A 19,598-nucleotide genomic window follows, 5' to 3' on the forward strand; every position below is an offset into this window, starting at 1 on the left:
AAATGCTCTCCAGGTGGAACCTGTTCTTTATCCTCCTCTCGCTTAGTAGTTCCCTCCAAATCAGCTCACCACTAAACCCAAGTCCTTAAAACCACCTTCTTTCTGCAGTAAATACTCAGGAAACAAGACTTGGCGCCAGTGTCCAGAAAACCCTGCAGTCCAGTGGTTGATTCGAGGGTCTGTGTTTTGCAAATCCACTGGGCTTCGAAGCTGGGACTCAATGGAGTCTGGCTCATTTGGAAATGTATTTATAAAAGGCCCAGGCCCAGGAGCAGAGCATATCCTTAGAATCCGCAGTCTCCAGGTGGCATCCAGCCCCCAAGTGTTTCTTTTAAAAACAGTTTTAGTTTTCTTAAAATAATAATAACAACCTATTTTCTGCTTGTTCTTCATCCATGGGGTTCTTGTTAGTGGTTTGGGATATGCTTGGGTGTCCAAAACAGCTATAGTCCCCAAAGCAGGCGCCTCTTCTTACTTCTGGAAAGGATCCTTTCTTCTTTTATGCCGTTGGAAGAAAGTTTTGGAGCTCAGGGAACTGGAAGAAGGGCTCCTTTCTGTTTACTAAAACTTTCATGCAACGGCTTTGAAAAGTATGAAGAGGTCTTCCCTTCTCCTGCTTCCTCCATCCAATTGCAGCACTGTGATGGGGAGTACCCCCTCTCACTTCTCTGCTGATGGGCAGAAGTGTGGGAATCTGAAAAGATGCGAGTGAGCACGGGCACCTGCCTGTCCAAACGTGTGGGCATTGAGTGTCTGGTCTGCATGTGCGTCCAGAAGAACACAAGCAGAGTCCTGCTGAATCAGTCCAAAGTTATGCACCGGGTACCTGCAGGTTTCAGCACCACGGAGAGCTCCCAGTGAGCCACATGCTCCAACCAAGGCTGGAGGTCAGCTGAGGCCCTTATGAGACCCTTCTTCCTAAGGTCCATTAAATATTAGGGATTTTAACAACTACATAACGTTCTAGCCTTCAGGCAGTCACTTATTCGATTGACTGTGGCCTCCCACTTGCCATGCTGCCTGAGCTATTGGCCAGGTGTGGAACAGGTAACACTGGCTCAGGCTCTGTTTCCTCCTCCTCTGAGCTCAAGGCCATGATACCTGAGATCCTAGGAGCCACTGCCAGTCAGAGTAGACCATGCTTGGCTAGTTGAATAAATAGTATGACATTGTGTAAGGTGGTTTCCTATTTTTCCATGTTGAATCGTGCTCTGTGGCCAAGACTGAGGCCACACCTTACAGTTTAAAGGACTGCTATACCACTTTTACAGTCATGGCTTCCCCCCAAAGAAACCTGGGAACTGTAGCTAGATAGACTTATGCTAAGCTAGACAGGCCAAGGATCTGACTCTATCTAAGACAGTTTCCACCCTCTCCACATTACTGCCCTCGTTCCTCAGCTGTACAGTCTTGTCTTGGTATCCTCCTTTCCATCTGGAAGATCCATTGTCAGACAAATGACCCGTGTCCATAGCAAAACAAAAGGGCTTGTGTTTGGGGATTGGAGAACCCTAAAGGCAGCCCTCCAACTGGCCTGGAGATGACCCAACACCACTGACACCCAAAATGCTTTGGATTTGTACAGGGAGGTTATCCAAGATCCCTCGGCACACGTTTATTTGTTTTTAAAGCCGTATCCTGGTTGAATTCCCACTCAAAGCATTGAATTTCTGCCTTTCAGAATTGTCCAGTTGGACACGACCACATTTTTAATAATCGCCTGCTTTCCCCCCCCCCTTCCTTCCCTCCCTCCTTGTTCTTGCTGTCTTGAATTGCTGCCTTCAGTCAGCCAGGGAATATTGCTGTGCTCAGTTAAACAGTGGCTGCTCTTTGCTCTGAAAATCTTTGCTCAACATATTCCTTTAATTTTTGTGGGAGTTACTGTTCCGTTGTTGATTATTTATTTACTTACTTATATCCTGCCCATCTGGCTGGGTTTCCCCAGCCATTCTGGGAGGCCACCAACAGAATATTAAAAACACGATAAAACATCAAACATTAAAAACTTCCCTGAACAGGGCTGCCTTCAGATGTCTTCTAAAAGTCAGATAGCTGTTTATTTCCTTGACATCTGATGGGAGGGCGTTCCACAGGGCAGAAGCCACTACCGAGAACGCCCTCTGCCCGGTTCCCTGCAACCTCACTTCTCGCAGTGAGGGAACCGCCAGAAGGCCCTCTGCTCTTGGACCTCAGTGTCTGGGCTGAACGATGGGGGTGGAGACGCTCCTTCAGGTATACTGGGCCGAGGCCTTTTAGAGCTTTAAAGCTCAGCACCAACACTTTGAATTGTGCTCGGAAACATACTGAGAGCCAGTGTAGTTCTCACAGGACCGGTGTTATGTGGTCTTGGTGGCCATTCCCAGTCACCAAACTGGCTGCCACATTATGGATTAGTTGTAGTTTCCAGGTCCCCTTCAAGGTAGCCCCACATAGAGTGCATTGCAGTAGTCCAAGCAGGAGATAACTAGAGCATGCACCACTCTGGCGAGACAGTCCGCGGGCAGGTAGGGTCTCAGTCTGCATCCCAGATGGATCACCTATGGCTGACTCCGGCCATGACAGACAGGGGCTGTAGCTCAGCGCGAGAGCATATGCTTTGCATGCAGAAGGTCACCGGATCAGTCTCCACTGGCATCTCCAGGTAGGGCTTGGAATGTTCCCAGTCTGAAACCCCGGAGAGCCTCTGCCAGTCAGTGTGGACAAGACTGAGCTCAATGGGCCAAAGGTCTGACTCCATTTAAGGCAGTTTCCTATGGTCATATAAGGGAGCAGAGACTTTCCTTGCAGGAGCCAACGGCATTATGGCATCTCTCTCTGTGTGCGCCTGTGTGTGGGTGTGTGAAAACATATAAAATATAGCTCACACTTCCCACACATAAAGGAGTGTAATGTTCATATGGACCTCTTCCAAATGGCTTTAAAAGGCCCCTGGGGCGTCTATAATATTGTACGCTGTTTGAGCTTCCACGTTTGGAAGGTCCCACCGCTGCTGCCTTTTAAAACTGATCCATTTGGCCGAAAGCGCTTTCTCAGAAGGTGTGCATCCTTCTACTTGCCCACCGGCCTCCCCAGCAATAATGCGTTCCCATTTCGTCCATTCACACTCGCTCTCTCTGGACTGGCAGAGGAAGAAGAAAAGACACTTTCCCTTTCAAGTTGGAGCAGGGATCAGCAAACCAGAGGTGTCGGGAAGGCGATGTCGCCAGGACAAGCCTCTCTTTCCCCCTCCTTCCCACTTTCCCCTCCTCTGTGAACATTAGTGGATTAACTGGAGCTATTAATGGATTTATGTACTCAAGAATGGACTTCAGGCTATGAATTGGATTCTCTTAGCTGCATCTGGGGTGTGGGTTGCGCAACAGAAGTCTATCAATGCCTATTAGTCGTAGTCCAATGGAACCTCCAGACCCAGGGGTAGTCTACCACCATATCAACTGCTGGAGGATTCTCCTACTCCCCAGCCTCCTTTCCCTGTCCCTGGATTCCCAAGCATGTTGCTCCATCTTAGAGAAAAGGATCCAGAGGAAGTGACTGCCTGGGAGAAGCAGTGAGTGCGGAAAGGGTTAAGCCAGCGACACGGGTGGTGCTGTTGTCTAAACCACAGAGCCTCTTGGGCTTGCCAATCAGAAGGTCGGTGGTTCAAATCCCTGTGATGGAGTGAGCTCCCATTGCTCTGTCCTAGCTCCTGCCAACCTAGCAGTTCGAAAGCATGCCAGTGCAAGTAGATAAATAGGTACTGCTCTGGCAGGAAGGTAAATGGCATTTCCCTGCACTCTGGCTTCTGTCGGTGTCCCGTTGCACCAGAAGCGGTTTAGTCCTGCTGGACACATGACCTGGAAAGCTGTCTGTGGATAAACGGCAGCTCCCTTGGCCTGAAAGCGAGATGAGTGCCACAACCCCATAGTCGCCTTTGACTGGACTTAACCATCCAGGTGGCGCTGTGGGTTAAAGCACAGAGTCTAGGGCTTGCAGATCAGAAGGTCAGCGGTTCGAATCCCTGCAATGGGGTGAGCTCCCGTTGCTCGGTCCCAGCTCCTGCCCACCTAGCAGTTCGAAAGCACATCAAAGTGCAAGTAGATAAATAGGGACCGCTCCGGTGGGAAGGTAAACGGCGTTTCCGTGCGCTGCTCTGGTTCGCCAGAAGCAGCTTTGTCATGCTGGCCACATGACCCGGAAGCTGTCTGTGGACAAACGCTGGCTCCCTCGGCCTATAGAGCGAGATGAGCGCCGCAACCCCAGAGTCAGACACGACTGGACCTGATGGTCAGGGGCCCCTTTACCTTTACCCTTTAACCATCCAGGGGTCCTTTACCTTTCACCTTTTTTACCTAAGCCAGGGGTGGGGAACTTTTCTTAGTATGAAAGCCACGTTGCCTTCTGGGGGCCACGTGCCGGTGGCGAAAGTGAGCAGAGCCATGAATGTAATTTTTACCTCTGTACAATAAGATTGATCTCTCTGCCCTCCAGCCAGATAAGCAAACAGCACTAAACAAACCAGGCAAACATACTTAGGGAGGAGTCAAAGCAGAGGCATGAGAGGGTGTGGCTTGGGGAGAGTCTTGAGGGCCAGACAGAGAGGATTGAAGGGCCACATTGAGCCTGAGTTTCCCCGTCTCTGTCCTTATGATAGGGAAGCACTGCCATATTTATTGGAACTTGGAGCTGTGTGCCCAGAACTATGCGTGCAATGTTTTATGACTACAATTGTCCGCAATTCCTGCTTGTATGAAACCTACAAGTACAAAGGGAAGCAACAAAAAAGAAGCTCATAAACTGCCCACCAGTTCACACATAAGACTTTTGAGCCAGCCGCCATGCGTTCAGAAGCCTCTGGGTGACTGTGGTGGCATTAGAATGGGGAGTTACAGGCACCCACACAGAGCCCCCTCACTCGCTCGTTCAAACCAGCAGATCAATTCCTTTAATGTCATGCAAAACTAAACACTGCAAACAGGAGGTGTGATGCTGAAAGGGTGGGCCACCTGTAGCTCTAAATTCTGACAGTAGTTGCTACAGTCACCTGGAGGCTTCTTCCTCTTCTTCTTTCACTCGTAGCCGAGTAATATTGTCTTCCATGAACACTCTTTTAACAATGAGTCTGCAAGTGACTGTGGAGGCCAGTTCTAGATCCACACGTCCTTCCACAGTGGGGACATTGGTTTCCAGGCGGGAGTTGATCATGGTGTGGATTTGCCAAGCGTGCCTTCTTCTTAGCATGTTTCTCCCTTGTGTCCTGAGTTCGAGCATCTTCAAAGCCCACAACACCTTTGGTAAAGGCTGTTCTGCAATTGGAGCACTCGCAAGCCAGTGTTTCCCATTTGTCGGTGTTTATACTACATTTTTAAAGATTTGCCTTGAGACAGTCTTTAAACCTCTTCTGTTGAACACTAGCATTACGGTTTCCATTTTTAAGTTCGGAATAGAGTAGTTGCTTTGGAAGACGATCATCAGGCATCCGCCCAACATGACCAGTCCAGCGAAGTTGATGTTGAAGAATCATTGCTTCAACACAGGTGATCTTTGCTTCTTCCAGTACACTGGTATTAGTTCACCTGTCTTCTGATTTGAAAACTTCTCTGAATTTCTCCATGACTTCCCCTTTTATAACCAGGAAACCCCTGGAGGCTGGAAGTTGATTGCCCAAACTGAAATCTCTACGTAACACATATCCAAGAGAATGGTTGCTGTAGCTCAGCGGTGGAAAATCTGCTTTGTACACAGGAGGTGCCCAGTTCAGTCCTCAGATGGGGCTTGGGGTGTCCTCTGCCTGAAATCCTGGAAAGCTGCTGCCAGCCTGTGTGGGCAATACTGAGCCAGATGGACCAATGGTCTAAGGCAGCTTGCTTGCATGCATCATATAACTAGATGTTTTGTAATATTGCAGGTAGCCAGTGGTAGTTGATTCTATCCTTACTTCTGTCCCTTTCTTAAAAGCCCCTTTAAAAAAGAAACAAAAATGTTTGGAGCCATAAAAGATAGCTTTGTTTTCGCCAGAACCATGTTATGAGTTCCATATCTGGGATGGATTTTCCAGGAATGCATAATGCAGACCTTATTGTCCTGAGCAGCTCGGATGCTTAACATGCGCAGGAAGAGCTGATAAGCTATCTGTCCAATGCTTTTACTAGCAGATTCAAGCTTCCCTCACTCACTCATGGAAATAGGAACCCACATCTCCAATCTCTGGTGTGCCCGGCTGTTTGCGGTTTGCAGAATGAGTGGCTTTATACTTCCGGAAGCGATGCTCAACAAATAAGTGCCCGTGGTCTGTACCGTTTAGTGAGCATAAAGGGGGCTTCCAGACTATCGCTGTTTTTGGGTGGGATTCCATCACATCCGGATAAATCGCCCTGTTGTATTTTATAGGGTGGTCTTGTGCAACAAACCTTCCCCCCCCCAAAAAAAGTGCGCTGGAAATGAATTGGGGAGTGTGGGATAGCACTTATTTTGATGCAACATCATCTAGTGTCCCTGCAAACACATCAGAACAAATAGACATCATCATCTAAGCTCCCTGCCCAGGGCTGGATTAAGGCCTTTAGAGGCCCCAAGCTGTGCAAAGATTATGGTGCCCTCCATGTAAATTTATGAAGTAAAATAAAGCATTACTAAAAACAGGGGAAGAGTGCGTAGTGAAGCCTCAGGAATTCTAACAAGCTCTCTGCCTTACTTGAATTTCATAGAATCATAGAAATTGTTTAGATGGAAGGTCCCCCGAGGAGTGCCAGATTTATGTATAACCTAAACAAGCTATAGCTTAGGGCCCCACTCTCTTGGGGCTCCCAAAAAAAGGTAAAGAAAAAACAACTGGATGTACATTTCTGAAATATAAGATAAAAAACAAATAAAATAAAACCTACATACAGCAACAGTATTTTGTGTTGTGTAGGCTCCTATGATGTAAGTCATGGGCCCTGCCTTCTAGCCTGCTCCCTAAAATATCACTGGTTTGCTCCTTTCTATATATAGGGTGCGCCATTCTGCATGGACTGGTTGCAAGGCGACATGTGCAAATGGCTTGAGATTAGGTCCATAAATTACCATATAGCATCTATTCAACACATAAAGCAGCAACAATTTGTTGTTGACAAAGGACAGCTGGACATATAAAGGGCCCCATTACCTTCAGTAGCTTGGGGCTCATCAAACCTATATCTGGGCCTGCCCCCTAGGGCTTGTTGTTTAGTCGTTTAGTCATGTCCGACTCTTCGCGACCCCATGGACCAGAGCACACCAGGCACTCCTGTCTTCCCCTGTCTCCCGCAGTTTGGTCAAACTCATGTTAGTAGTTTCAAGAACACTGTCCAACCATCTCGTTCTCTGTCGTCCTCTTCTCCTTGTGCCCTCCATCTTTCCCAACATCAGGGTCTTTTCCAGGGAGTCTTCTCTTCTCATGAGGTGGCCAAATTATTGGAGCCTCGGCTTCAGGATCTGAGCACTCAGGGCTGATTTCCTTCAGAATGGATCGGTTTGATCTTCTTGCAGTCCATGGGACTCTCAAGAGTCCGCTCCAGCACCAGAATTCAAAAGCATCAATTCTTCGACCATCAGCCTTCTTTATGGTCCAGCTCTCAGGAATATCTTCTTTGGCGATCCCTCGTATCCGAGTAAGATTGTCTTCCATAAACACGGTTTTAACAATGGGTCCGTAAGTGACTGTGGAGGCCAATTCTGGATCCACACGTCCTTCCACAGTGGGGACAATGGTTTCCGGGCGGGAATATTTAGGTGGCCTGTATGGGGATAAAACCCACGACCTCGAAGTTATCAGCACCACGCTCTAATCAGATGAGCTAACTTGTGGGATTTTAACCAGCCAGGCGTCAACCGTGTGTGGCTGAAACTGCATGAGCTAAATGTGCACAAGACGCTGTAATAAATAGCAGATGAATAACCCACCTTGTATGCTACGAGTTCCAAAGTCAGTCCGCTGCACCTATGTTTCAAAGGAGATTTCCTGGCAAGGCAGGGCAAGGCAAGGCTATCTGAAACAACCCTCTGACTTGGTACCTTCATGTGATTTAGAAACCTAAGACCTCTGCTGAATCCATTGTCTATGTCAGTGATGGCGAACCTATGACACGCGTGTCAGACGTGACACACAGAGCCCTCATTGATGGCACACGCCCCATCGGCCCATTCGAGCTGTTGTTGTTGTTGTTGTTGTTGTTGTTGTTGTTGTTGTTGTTGTTGTTGTTTCCCCCCCATTTGTTCTCCCGCTACAGCTTGTCTGTGCTGTTAAAACTCCGCTGTTAAAACCCGGATCCTTTTTTGTTGTTGTTGTTGCTGCTGGTAGCCAGAGATTGGGTTTTTTAACCCTTTCTGTGCTGTTTTTTCTGGCGCTTTGGCAGACGATGATTGGGTGTAACAGCGTTCGTTTTTTAACTCGTTCTGTGCTGGGGGTTTTGGCGCTTTGGCAGACTATGTCGGTGCTGTGTATTAGTTCCAGCGAAGGTATCATTCGTCATTTATTTCTGTTCTCTCCCCCCCCCCCAAAAAAGTGCAGCAGCTTTGGGGCACCCCCCCCCAAAAAAAGCAAAGCAACTTTTGCACCCCCCCCAAAAAACCTCCAAAACTTTGGTCAGCAGCTCCCCCCCAAAAGCTCAACAACTCTGGGCACTTTGTGATAAATAAGGGGTTTTTTTTTTTGGTTTGGTTAAATAATTAGTTTTTGGCTTATTAAATACAGTTATATATTACAATTATACATTTTTGTTATTTAAACTATAACTATCGCGAAATTATGGTTTTTTTTCTCAAAGTGACACACCACCCGAGTTACGCTCGGTTTTTTGGCGAATTTTGACACACCAAGCTAAAAGGTTGCTGTCACAGATGGGGTGTTGGCTACTCCCGAGTAAGCACTCCACACATCCTCTGGATTTTCATAGTTTTATTGTGCATGCTATATACAGTGGTGAGATGTCTCAAATCATGTCTGCTCTGCATGGGGCAGAAGCCCACAATGGCGTCTCGTGGGCTCTGACCCCCCTTTTAAGCCTGGGCATCCAAACGCCCCTCCTCCTTGCTCTATGGGTCCTCTGTGGTCCCAAACCAGGCTCCTGAGGTGCCGGTCTACCTCCTTTCCAGCCCCTGCTGAAGCTAGCTCCTCCCCTGCTTCCCTGCTACCAGCCTGGAGCTGAACCACCAGGACTCTGCAGAGCCCTGGACCCGTCTTAACCCTTCCTGTTCCTGATTTAAACTCCCAGACTTGCTGCTGCTCTCCCATCTGATGGAAGTAAGCAGAGTGGGCTGCTCTCTGCAAGCCCTCTCTCTTACAGTTGCCCATCACTGGTCTATGTAAAGGTGAACTGGAAAGAGAGAAATAAAAAAAATTCCTTCAGTAGCACCTTAAAGACCAACTAAGTTTTTATTTTGGTATGAGCTTTCGTGTGCATGCACACTTCTTCAGATAGGTATCTGAAGAAGTGTGCATGCACACGAAAGCTCATACCAAAATAAAAACTTAGTTGGTCTTTAAGGTGCTACTGAAGGAATTTTTTTTTATTTTACTTCGACCCAGACCAACACGGCTACCTACCTGTAACTGGAAAGAGAGAGGAACTCGAGGGTGGGGGAAGATGAACATGTGGAAAAAGAAGCAGAAGCAAAGGTGGGGAACTTCTCTCGCGTCCCGTTAATGGTGTTTTGATCACTTAACAGGATGATGGGGATAATTAGGGAGAGTGTTCCATTGCCTACGCATATAGTTGCATCATGTGCCACAGGGAACAATTTCACACCAGCAGGTGGATGCATTGGTTAACTGGAGAGGTTGGGTCCATTTTGACCTAACAGTCTTCCCCAATTAGCATCCTTCCCCTACAGGTGAATTCCTGGGGGGGGGGGGAGTCAAATGACTGAAACAGGTCTGTGCAAAATTCTCACCCCCACCCCACCCACCCAAATGAGGGGATGGTGGTGCTTAGAAAGCTTTAATGAGAAACCTGGGACTCGTTCTTAGCTATCCTGGGGCCATGTTGGAAAAAGAAAGCCTGTTTTCGTTTATGCTCTTTTTCCTTCCTCTTTTTCAACAGCAACAAAAATGTTGAAACTGGAAGCGGTCCTGAACCAAAGTCCTGAAATCTAAACACACCCAAGCTTTAGGGAGCAGATTCATAGCTTGAATGTGAGGCTGGTGTTCCTGCTAATGCGCCCTGCCCTTTTGGATTCTCCCAGAATCCTCCCAGATTCCGCAAACGGCCAAATTGCACAAGGCCTAGATGGGAACCAATAGTTTTTAAACTGCACAGAATTGGGTCGCGGCTCTGCATCTTGAGAATTACATTTCTGACGGGCCAGCGCTATTGCATAGATAGATCTCCCTTCCGCCTTATCTCTGCCATGGTCTTGCTAAGCAAAAGAAAAGCAACCTGGAGAGGAAGATAAATCTTGACAGGAACCGGTTTGTGAAACAGCTCCACCAATTTATGAGCGTCAGTAACAAGCATGTGCTGAACCGGGGAGAAAAAGATGGTTTCTATTCAGCTTTGGGATGGAACTTCCTTGTAAGGAAAACCCTGGAAGGAAAAACCTTATCTTCTAAATGAGGCCCTTCAAGTTTCCTAACACCAGCCTCCCACCTTCTTCCTAAAACACTCGCCAACAGTTTTGAAATAAGCGGTAAATGATACCAGACTAGGCTGCAGTTAATGGAAAGGGGAGTGGAGAATAGGGGAAAGAGTAAAAGACAAAGCAGGAATATCTCTGCCCTTCACTGGAAAGGGTTTCAAAAAAATTATAAAAAATCCAAAAAACAAACAAACAGCTGATTCAATTCTCTATGTCACAGGGGTGGCCAATTCCCAAGAGACTGCGATCTACTCACCGAGTTAAAAACTGGCAGTGATCTACCCCCTTTTAGGGGGTTCAGGTCAAAGTTGTTGGAGCTTTTTTTTAGGAAGGAGGAAGGCCCATTTTGGGGGGGGGGGTTCAAGTCAAAGTTGTTAGAGGTTTTTTCAGAGAGGAAGTAAAATGTTGAGCTTTTTTTAGGGGAGCCACAGTTGTTCAGCTTCTTTGGGGAGAGCCAGTGATCTACCAGTGATCTACCGCAGACATCCAGTGATCTACTGGTAGATCACGATCTACCTGTTGGACGTGCCTGCTCTATGAAATTGGCATTTATATGCAATGCCTATCTTTTCCCATCCCTTTTAGATTAGTGAGCTCTGGTTTGGTTTGTGGAACAGCTATGGGGAAGGGCCAAAGCCAGGGATGTAAGGAAGTAGTGATTTTCATATTGTCCTATGTCCATCGCAATCTGCACTTTCTGTTCTGCTACAGTTTTGCTTCCACTAAAACTTGCTTCATTCATCTCGCTATCTCATGGGTAGGCAAACTAAGGCCCACGGGCTGGATCCAGCCCAATCGCCTTCTCAATCCGGCCCACAGACGCTCTGGGAATCAGCAAGTTTTTACATGAGTAGAATGTGTCCTTTTATTTAAAATGCATCTCTGGGTTATTTGTGGGACATAGGAATCCATTCATTCCCCCCGCAAAAAAATATAGTCCAGCCCCTCACTAGGTCTGAGGGACAGTGGACCAGCCCCCTGCTGAAAAAGTTTGCTGACCCCTGCCCTATCTGCTACGGCCATGCATTTTGACAGTAGGCAAACTGTAGAGACATTGCCAAGAAGAGCATAGTTGGTTGTGTGATGTTTGCAGACTAAAAACAGCAGGAATCTCTGGTAGCATGGGAGTTCTTCTCAAACAGCCATTGGGGGCCCCCTGCCAATCAGAATAAACTACACTGGTGTAAATGGGAGAACATTTGAATTTAGCACACGGTATACATCTATGCTCCTTTGTTCTTTGGCATGATCTGATCTTTGCTGCCCGGATAAGTCGAAGACAAGAAAGGAAAGGGGGAGAAAACAAGTTCCGAACAGAGCAGAAGAGTTTGCAGGGTGGTGAAGGGAGAGACGGATTCTTATCTGGAATACAGATATCAGAAGAGTCAATCAGCCAGCCAGGCTAAAGGTCCACCATGTTGTTTCCCACTGCAGAAGAGATGCCTCTTCTGGGAAGCCCACCAATGCAGGGCATGAGGGCAATGGCAGAAAGAGTGTGGTGTTCATACATCTGCAAAGGAAGCAGATCCAGGGCCGTGGTCCTAGTCTAAACATGAGAAGAACAGAAGACAAGCTTGCTGGATCAGGCCAATGGCCCATCTAGTCTAGCATCCTGTTGGCCAACCAGATGCTTGCAAGCAGGACCTGAGCTCAAGAACATTTGAGTTCCTGAACAATTGGTATTCAGAGGCATATAGCCCCTAGCAGTGGAAAAACATAGTCATGAAGACCTCCATGAATTTGTCTAATCCTCTCACACCTTTTACCCCACACTTCTCCCCTCCGAATCGCACCCTTCCCTGATGATGATTTTCTGACAATCCAGAGGGTTTATAGTCACGGACGTTCCTTCTGAACCGAACCCTCCAGTTTCTCCCGCGCGCCTGTTTTCAGCCTGTGAACCTTTGCTCCAAATATTTGTCTTCTCGGCTAATTTGTGTAGGAGGCTTGCGCTGAGGTTTGCTGCCGGCGGCCATCCTGGCTCGCAGGGGTCTCTTTCGAGCGACGCCTTCGGTCCAGCACTAGACAAACAAGCAGCATGTGGCCGCAAATTGTGGGTTTTGGCTCCCAGGGGGACGTTTTGCAATGAACGAGCTGCACCGAGCCTTCCAGAGATCTGTAAATATTTGCATGCATCTCCTCTCTTTCCCCCTTAGCCCACCCCACACCCCTGGAAAAAAATAGAAGAAGTGGGTGATGAGAACGGTCGGCTTAAGAGAGCCAGGAAAGGGGAGGGAGAGTTAAACCTGGATAGGAACTCAAATCTGAAATAACAAACAGGAGGCCAGGCTGAGTCAGAAATAAATAAAAGGACAAGCCGAGAACGAGATCTCAGCACTTCATTAATCCCATAACTTCTCATAAGCATTACCTCATGAGGAATTTCATATAAATCTCTTCGGATTCATTTCCATCCATTAACCGAGTGGTCCACGGCGTAGGGTCCAGCAATCCTCAGTCCCCCCCCCACCTCGATTTCCCTCCCCTGCTTCTCGCCAACCAGATCTCATGTTGAATTACTGCCATGTCCAAAGCGACGGAGCACGCCAGGCTGTTTTGGAAGCAACGTTGAAGCCGTTTGTAAAGAGAGAGAGAGAGAGAAAAAACCCACAGCTTTTCCACATCTATTGGACCTTGTGTTTATTGGCAGTTGGTATCGTGCAGCTGCAACTAGAAACTGAGCCCAGAATGGCGCTGCTGTGAAGTCTCGATCACGGTGGATGCATGGCCTTGTGTGGTATTGGTGGTGGTGGTGGTGGGGTTTGCTGGAGGGATGAGATTTAGGGCTTGCCGAAATTTTTTTTGCCTTAACCCAGTATACCTGAAGGAGCATCTCCACCCCCATCGTTCAGCCTGGACACTGAGGTCCAGCTCCAAGGGCCTTCTGGTGGTTCCCTCCCTGCGAAAAGTGAGGTTGCAGGGAACCAGGCAGAGGGCCTTCTCGGTGGTGGCTCCTGCCCTGTGGAATGCCCTCCCATCAGATGTCAAGGAAATAAACAACTATCCGACTTTTAGAAGACATCTGAAGGGAACCCTATTTAGGGAAGTTTTTAATGTTTGAAGTTTTATTCTGCTCTGTTGGAAGCCGCCCAGAGTGGCTGGGGAAACCCAGCCAGATGGGTGGTGTAGAAATAATAAATTATTATTATTATTATTATTATTATTATTATTATTATTATTATTATTGGTTTGAGCATCTGCTTTGCATGTAGAAGGTCCAGGTTCAATCCCTGGCATCTCCAGCTAGAAGGGTCAAGCAGAAGGCAGTAAAAGCGCCTCTCAGTCCCCAAGACCCTGAGGAACCGTCAGGGAGACTAGACCAGGGGTAGCCGATACCCAGTTTTTGCAGAGAATTCTGATTGTGTTCACATTTAAAGGACAATCTACCTAGGACCACATTATCGCCACCAAATGTTGCATGGTGGTTCTTGAGGTCAGGGAGCAGGTTTTTGTCTATGTTTGAATGCAGTTAGGTGCCATTTTGAATCAACATGGCGGACAGAACCTTTCAGAACCACACTGATTTTTTGGTTCCTTAGACTCCCCAAGCAGCACCAGATGCAGTGGTAACTCAGGTTAAGAACTTAATTTGTTCTGGAGGTCCGTTCTTAACCTCAAACTGTGCTTAATCTGAGGCACCACTTTAGCTAATGGGGCCTCCGGCTGCCGTCGCGCGATTTCTGTTCTCATCCTGAAGCAAAGTTCTTAACCCGAGGTACTATTTCTGGGTTAGCGGAGTCTGTAACCTGAAGCGCCTGTAACCTGAAGTGTCTGTAACCCGAGGTAACACTGTATGAGGCTGCTGGTGCGTTGCATTAGGGGAAATTGCTTTGCGAACAAAAAAAAATTGTATATAGGAGAAATTCACACAGGAATGCTGATGAATTTGCATGAATACTTTTTAAAAGGGGGGGGACTGATGTTGCAGTGTGGCGAACTGAACTTAAGGCAGGCAAAGTAAGAAGCTGAGAGAAACTGAAAACAGACAGAATGTGCCCATCACTAACTAAAACCCTCATTATCATCCCTGATCCTAGACCAGGGGTCCCCAGACTTACCGGGCTTTGGGCCGGAGGGCGGGGGAGTGCGCGCCCGTGCGCATGCGCACACACACTTACTGGCGCACTGGCGTGCTTCCCGGTCGGAAAAAATTGCCGAAAATCACTTGTGCGCATGCGTATGGGCCTCCCCCGACCCGGAAGTGCACCGGAAATGACCTCTTCTGGGTTGGGAGAGGCCCATACGCATGCGCACAAAGGATTTTCGGCGATTTTTTCCCGATTTGGAAGATCGCCGTCGCGCTGCGCGCCGTAAGAGCGGGCGGCGGCAGCGGGCGGCGGGGGTCGTCGCGGGCCGGATTGGGAGGCCAATTGGGCCGCATCCGGCCCGGGGGCCGTAGTCTGGGGACCCCTGTCCTAGACAATGCTGGCTGTTGCTCATGTGAGTATTACATTTCCCACCCCTGGAGTAGACAGCACTGAGCTCAATAGACAAATAGTCTGATCTGGTATAAAGCACATTCTTATATTCATGTGATCACGGCAAAAGGCAACGTTTTGAGGGGGGATTCCCTCCACCCCAATATTAAAAAAAAAGACACGACACTCCTTTGAGGAGAAAGAAAAACAACTCCCACAGCTGTGCTGCAAGGAGTGCCCTGCTGGGATGGCTTCCTTTAATGTGGCAGTTCAAAGGAGGCAAGTGTTTTCACCCCTCTTCACATGTCCCCTGAAAGATTATAGGAACACGGTGCTAACTGCCTCCCCCTTCCTTTCAAAGCGACATCCTTGTTCTGGTGACTCCATCAGCAGACCCTCCTAGTGTCCCTATTTTTCAGGGACAGCCCCAGATTTATAGACGCTGTCCCAGTTTCTGATTTGATCCAGGAATGTCTTGCTTTTCCTTAGGACGTCCCTATTTTCATTGGAGAAATGTTGGAAGGTTTGGAATAGGATGTCCCTATTTTCATCAGAAAATATTGGAGAGTGTAAATCAGCCCCGTCCAGTTTGGAGGCATGAACACCCGCAACAAGAGTGTCCCGATCCAAATTCAGTGTCCGGAAAAATAGGATGCTGTAGCCCAGGCATCCCCAAACTGCGGCCCTCCAGATGTTTTGGCCTACAACTCCCATGATCCCTAGCTAACAGGACCAGTGGTCAGGGAAGATGGGAATTGTAGTCCAAAACATCTGGAGGGCCGCAGTTTGGGGATGCCTGCTGTAACCTGTGCAAAGGCTGCAATTTCAGCAGATGGGCCTCTGTTTGTGTCCTGCCTCCTCTCTCTGCAATGTCAGGGGGAGACCATGCCTTGTGTTTGACTCCGAGGAACGTAGGACGTCATTTTCTGCTAAACTGGACTATCGGTCCTCCTTGGAAGAGGCTCTCCGAGGTTCCAATCAGGGGATATTCCCAGCCCTCCTTGGAGAGATGCTGAGGCCCTTCTGCATGCGGAACAGATGCTCTACGGCTGAGCTACAGCCCTTTCCCCGAAAGGGAAGATTCTTCCCTGGCAGAGATGCTTTTGGCTGCTTTCAACCTGATGATGTCTTGGTTCCCTTCCAGCTCCTAGTCCCACAAGGAGGCTGATGGGCTTCGCAGCTGAGTTCCTCAGCCATCCTTCCCCACCCTCTAGCCTTTGGCATCCCGGCTCATGATGTTTTCTGTCTTGCAGGCAATGCAACAAGACCTCCAATGGCAGCGACAGCTGTGACCTTATGTGCTGTGGCCGCGGCTACAACCCCTACATGGACAAGGTGGTGGAGCGCTGCCACTGCAAGTACCACTGGTGCTGCTACGTCACCTGCAAAAAGTGCGAGAGGACTGTCGAGAGATACGTGTGCAAGTGAGGCCCTTCCTCGCGTCACTCGGCTCCCCTCTGGGCCCGCAGACTTGAGACACCCGTGCCACATTTCCCAGCGCTTTTCGGACAGGAGAAAAGCTTTCCGAACCCTAGACGATGTTTGGCTTGCTTTTTTTTAAACAAAAAACAAAAACCACAAGACTGTTGGACAGCCATCGCAATGCTGGAATGATCAGACGTTTCATAAATGGTTACCTTTTGGGAAGGAACTTTCGCAATCCGTGGAGGACGGCGTGGCTGAAACTGGCAAACAGGTGTTGACGCTTGGATGAGATCTTCCTTGCCAAAAGAGCCGCAAAGACCAAACTTGGTTCTTATATAGTGGACATCCGGTCTTCTTGTTATTGTTCAATACCTGGCCACTGAGTGCCTTCTGTGTGTGCTATGGGGCTGAGGGAATGGGAAGCGGGTTGCCAGGAATGGGATAAGAACACATGAAAGTCGATACAGGAGAGCCTTTGTTTCTCTGTTGTAATGTAACATGACATTTGATAGCTGACAAAGGAAATTCTACAATGTTTTACTGCAGAGGTTCTCTCTCTCTGTCTCTCTGTCTCTCTGTCTCTCTCTCTCTCTCTCCACTGGTTCCCCTTTCACAACATCATTCTTTTTTGGGATGGGAGTGCCGTCAAAGGAGGAAAGATCCCCATAGTATTTTGCCCCAATTCCCCCCCCCATCCTTCTAGGGTTGATTGACTGTGCCTGGTGTGAGCGATTGCTCTTGACAGACGGTCACTTTAAGAAGCTGATAACGCAGCAGAAAGGAGTAGGCAAGGATCGAGCCCCGTTCCTCAAAAGTGAGCTCCCACTGCCGCGATTTTCACGGTGCTTCTCGCTTTCTCTTGAGTTCTTACTTGTGTGCCTTGGTCAGAGTCTCCTGCGCTTGCAGTGCAAGTCCAGAAGGAAGCGATAAGCCACGCATCTTAACTGGCAGAGGGGGAGGGCACAAACATCAAGAACAATGCGGGAGAGACTTGGGGCACCTCCATGCTGTCTTAGTTTTGTGGGAAGGATTCAGTTGCAGACCAGCAAAGACAGGTTGCACAATTGGAACTGATCTAGCAGTCTTGTGCAGCAAACACACTCTCCCCCAAAGATGGGGACTTTTGCAGGAAGGAAAGGGATGGGGAAGAGCTCTTCTTGCTTGTTGCCTGACCTCCCTGCAGGCAAATCAAGATGCATGCTCAATAAGTGGGCCATCTGGAAGTGCTCAAAGTCCTACTCTTGCAGCAACCACTACCTCCCCCAGCTTTAGATATGACAGTTGGAGGGTAGCCTCCCCCCAGGGTTGGCATCTGGGAGCCCTGGGCATGGTGTCCTCTGGGGGATCCCCATTGCAACCTGGTGTCTCCCCAAGGAAGCTTATCAAGTGGCAGTGGGGAAGAGACCCTTGTGCTTTGATATTTTTCTGAGGACAGTGGGCACACTGCAAAGCAGAGCGCCCCCCTGAGGCTGTAGCTGCACGCTGCCTTCTTTTCTCTAGAATGCTTCTAAGTCCTGAAAGTGGCGAGCGACTGCAACCATGGCATCGCAGCACACTTGCTGTGCAAATGAAAGCCAAAAAAAAGAAAACTATGCCAGCAACCAACATCGGCACCAGTGGGGACTTTGGGGTTGCCCAGGCAATTGCCTGAGCATGCTGGGTGCCGACGCCAGGCCTGGCTTCACCCCTGTCAGCCGTGAAAGGTCAATGGAGCCTCCAGCTTCAAGAGTAGTCTTTCTCAAAATACCAGTTGCTGGGAATACAGGGTCAGGGACGGCAACCATTGTCTTTGTGGGATTCTTGGATGCACCTGGTGGACCACTACTGGGATCAGGATGCTGAGCTTTTCAATCCAGCAGGGCTCTCCCTTACATGCCTGTGCCCTGGCCCCAGACCTGCCAGCTGCTGATCCCTTGCATGGATCCACTTTGAAAGAGAGGCAAGCGAAGAGCGGCAGCGGCAAAGGACAATCTCGTGTGTCCCACTCATGGTGTCTTGATATGGCTGGGAATGTGCACGATCTTGGATTGGCACCCAAAGTTAAGGTGTTATTTTTCCCAGGCGGAGAATAGTGGCATGACACTGCTTTAAGTGTGTAGTTCAGATGGGACCTAAAATAACCACAGCAAGTGGTGCGTTGAGGAAAGCCACATGGCAGATCTTGTGGTTTGTTTGTTTTTTAAAGACAGTTACAGTATACAGTCGAACCTTGGGAGCCAAACGCTTTAGGAGTTGAACGTTTTGGCTCACAGACGCCGCAAGCCCGGAAGGGAGTGTTCCAGTTTGTGAAAGTTCTTTGGAACCCGAACGTCCCCACGCCCCAAACGTTCCCAGTGCATACCTGCCAAGTTGCTGTCAGAGAAATAAGGGACAGGACCAGAAGTAGCGCTGCCGCCATTTTGGAACTGGGCGGAGCATGCTCCAAAGTGACTTTTGATGCTGCTTTGCCCAGTTCCAAAATGGCCGTCGCGCCAGAAGTCGCACTGCAGCCATTTTGGAACTGGGCAGAGCAGCATCAAAAGTCACTTCGGAGCATGCTCCGCCCAGTTTCAAAATGGCTGCCGCGCCAGAATAAACCGGGGGAAAACAAAAAAATCTGTTTTTTCAGCTAGGAACAGCTGGAAAAACGGGGATTTCCCGGGGAATACGGGAGACTTGGCAGCTATGCCCCAGTGAAAAGCACTTCCGCAGCTTCCGATTGGCTGCTCGAAATATTTTGGGAGTCGAACGGACTTCCGGAATGGATTCCGTTCGACTCCCGAGGTACCACTGTTTAGCTGAGTTCGAAGCTTGGAAGCTGGATCTAGCCAATCCCTCAGTCCGTCTCATTCACACATCACTTGCATTGCTTAAAAGAGGAAATAAAACACAGAGAAGTCTCATTGGTAAAGGAAAAAATGGTTCTTATAGTTTCTTCAGATTTATAAGGAAGGCTTTGGATTTTAAACCTGAATGGTGGGAGCTGGTTTCTCCTGGCTGCTTCATGCAGGAGAGAAGAAGGAAGAGCCAGAGAGGAAGGGTAGAGCTTGGGAATTTGGCAGGAAACCGCGAAGAATATTCACCCCTGACTATCTATTAGTCTCAGCCTTGCCCTCTCCTGAACGGAGGCATGCAATGTTGCTTATACCCAACCACAGACCAGGACAAGGAGAAAGGTTTGTGTTGGGGGCACCTGGGCTCAAG

At 48.6% G+C, this 19,598-nt stretch overlaps 1 protein-coding gene and 1 long non-coding RNA gene across 3 annotated transcripts in view; both read left to right on the forward strand.

Moving 5' to 3' along the window:
- WNT11 (Wnt family member 11) overlaps positions 1-16,548 on the forward strand; it is a 56,057-nt gene extending 39,509 nt beyond the window's left edge. For both annotated transcript variants that reach the window (XM_035116173.2, XM_060273927.1), the window contains one exon: positions 16,244-16,548. In XM_035116173.2, coding sequence (XP_034972064.1) covers positions 16,244-16,418 — 175 coding nt within the window. In that variant the 3' untranslated portion in view covers positions 16,419-16,548. The remainder of the gene's footprint in view (positions 1-16,243) is intronic.
- Positions 52-6,498, forward strand: LOC132592022 (uncharacterized). The gene is made up of 2 exons (XR_009557521.1): positions 52-3,932; positions 4,302-6,498. It is a non-coding gene; the product is annotated as an uncharacterized LOC132592022 (long non-coding RNA).
- Positions 16,549-19,598: the final 3,050 nt, after the last annotated feature.

This window comes from Zootoca vivipara, chromosome 4, assembly GCF_963506605.1.
Source record: "Zootoca vivipara chromosome 4, rZooViv1.1, whole genome shotgun sequence".
In the NCBI taxonomy this organism is placed as follows: domain Eukaryota; kingdom Metazoa; phylum Chordata; class Lepidosauria; order Squamata; family Lacertidae; genus Zootoca; species Zootoca vivipara.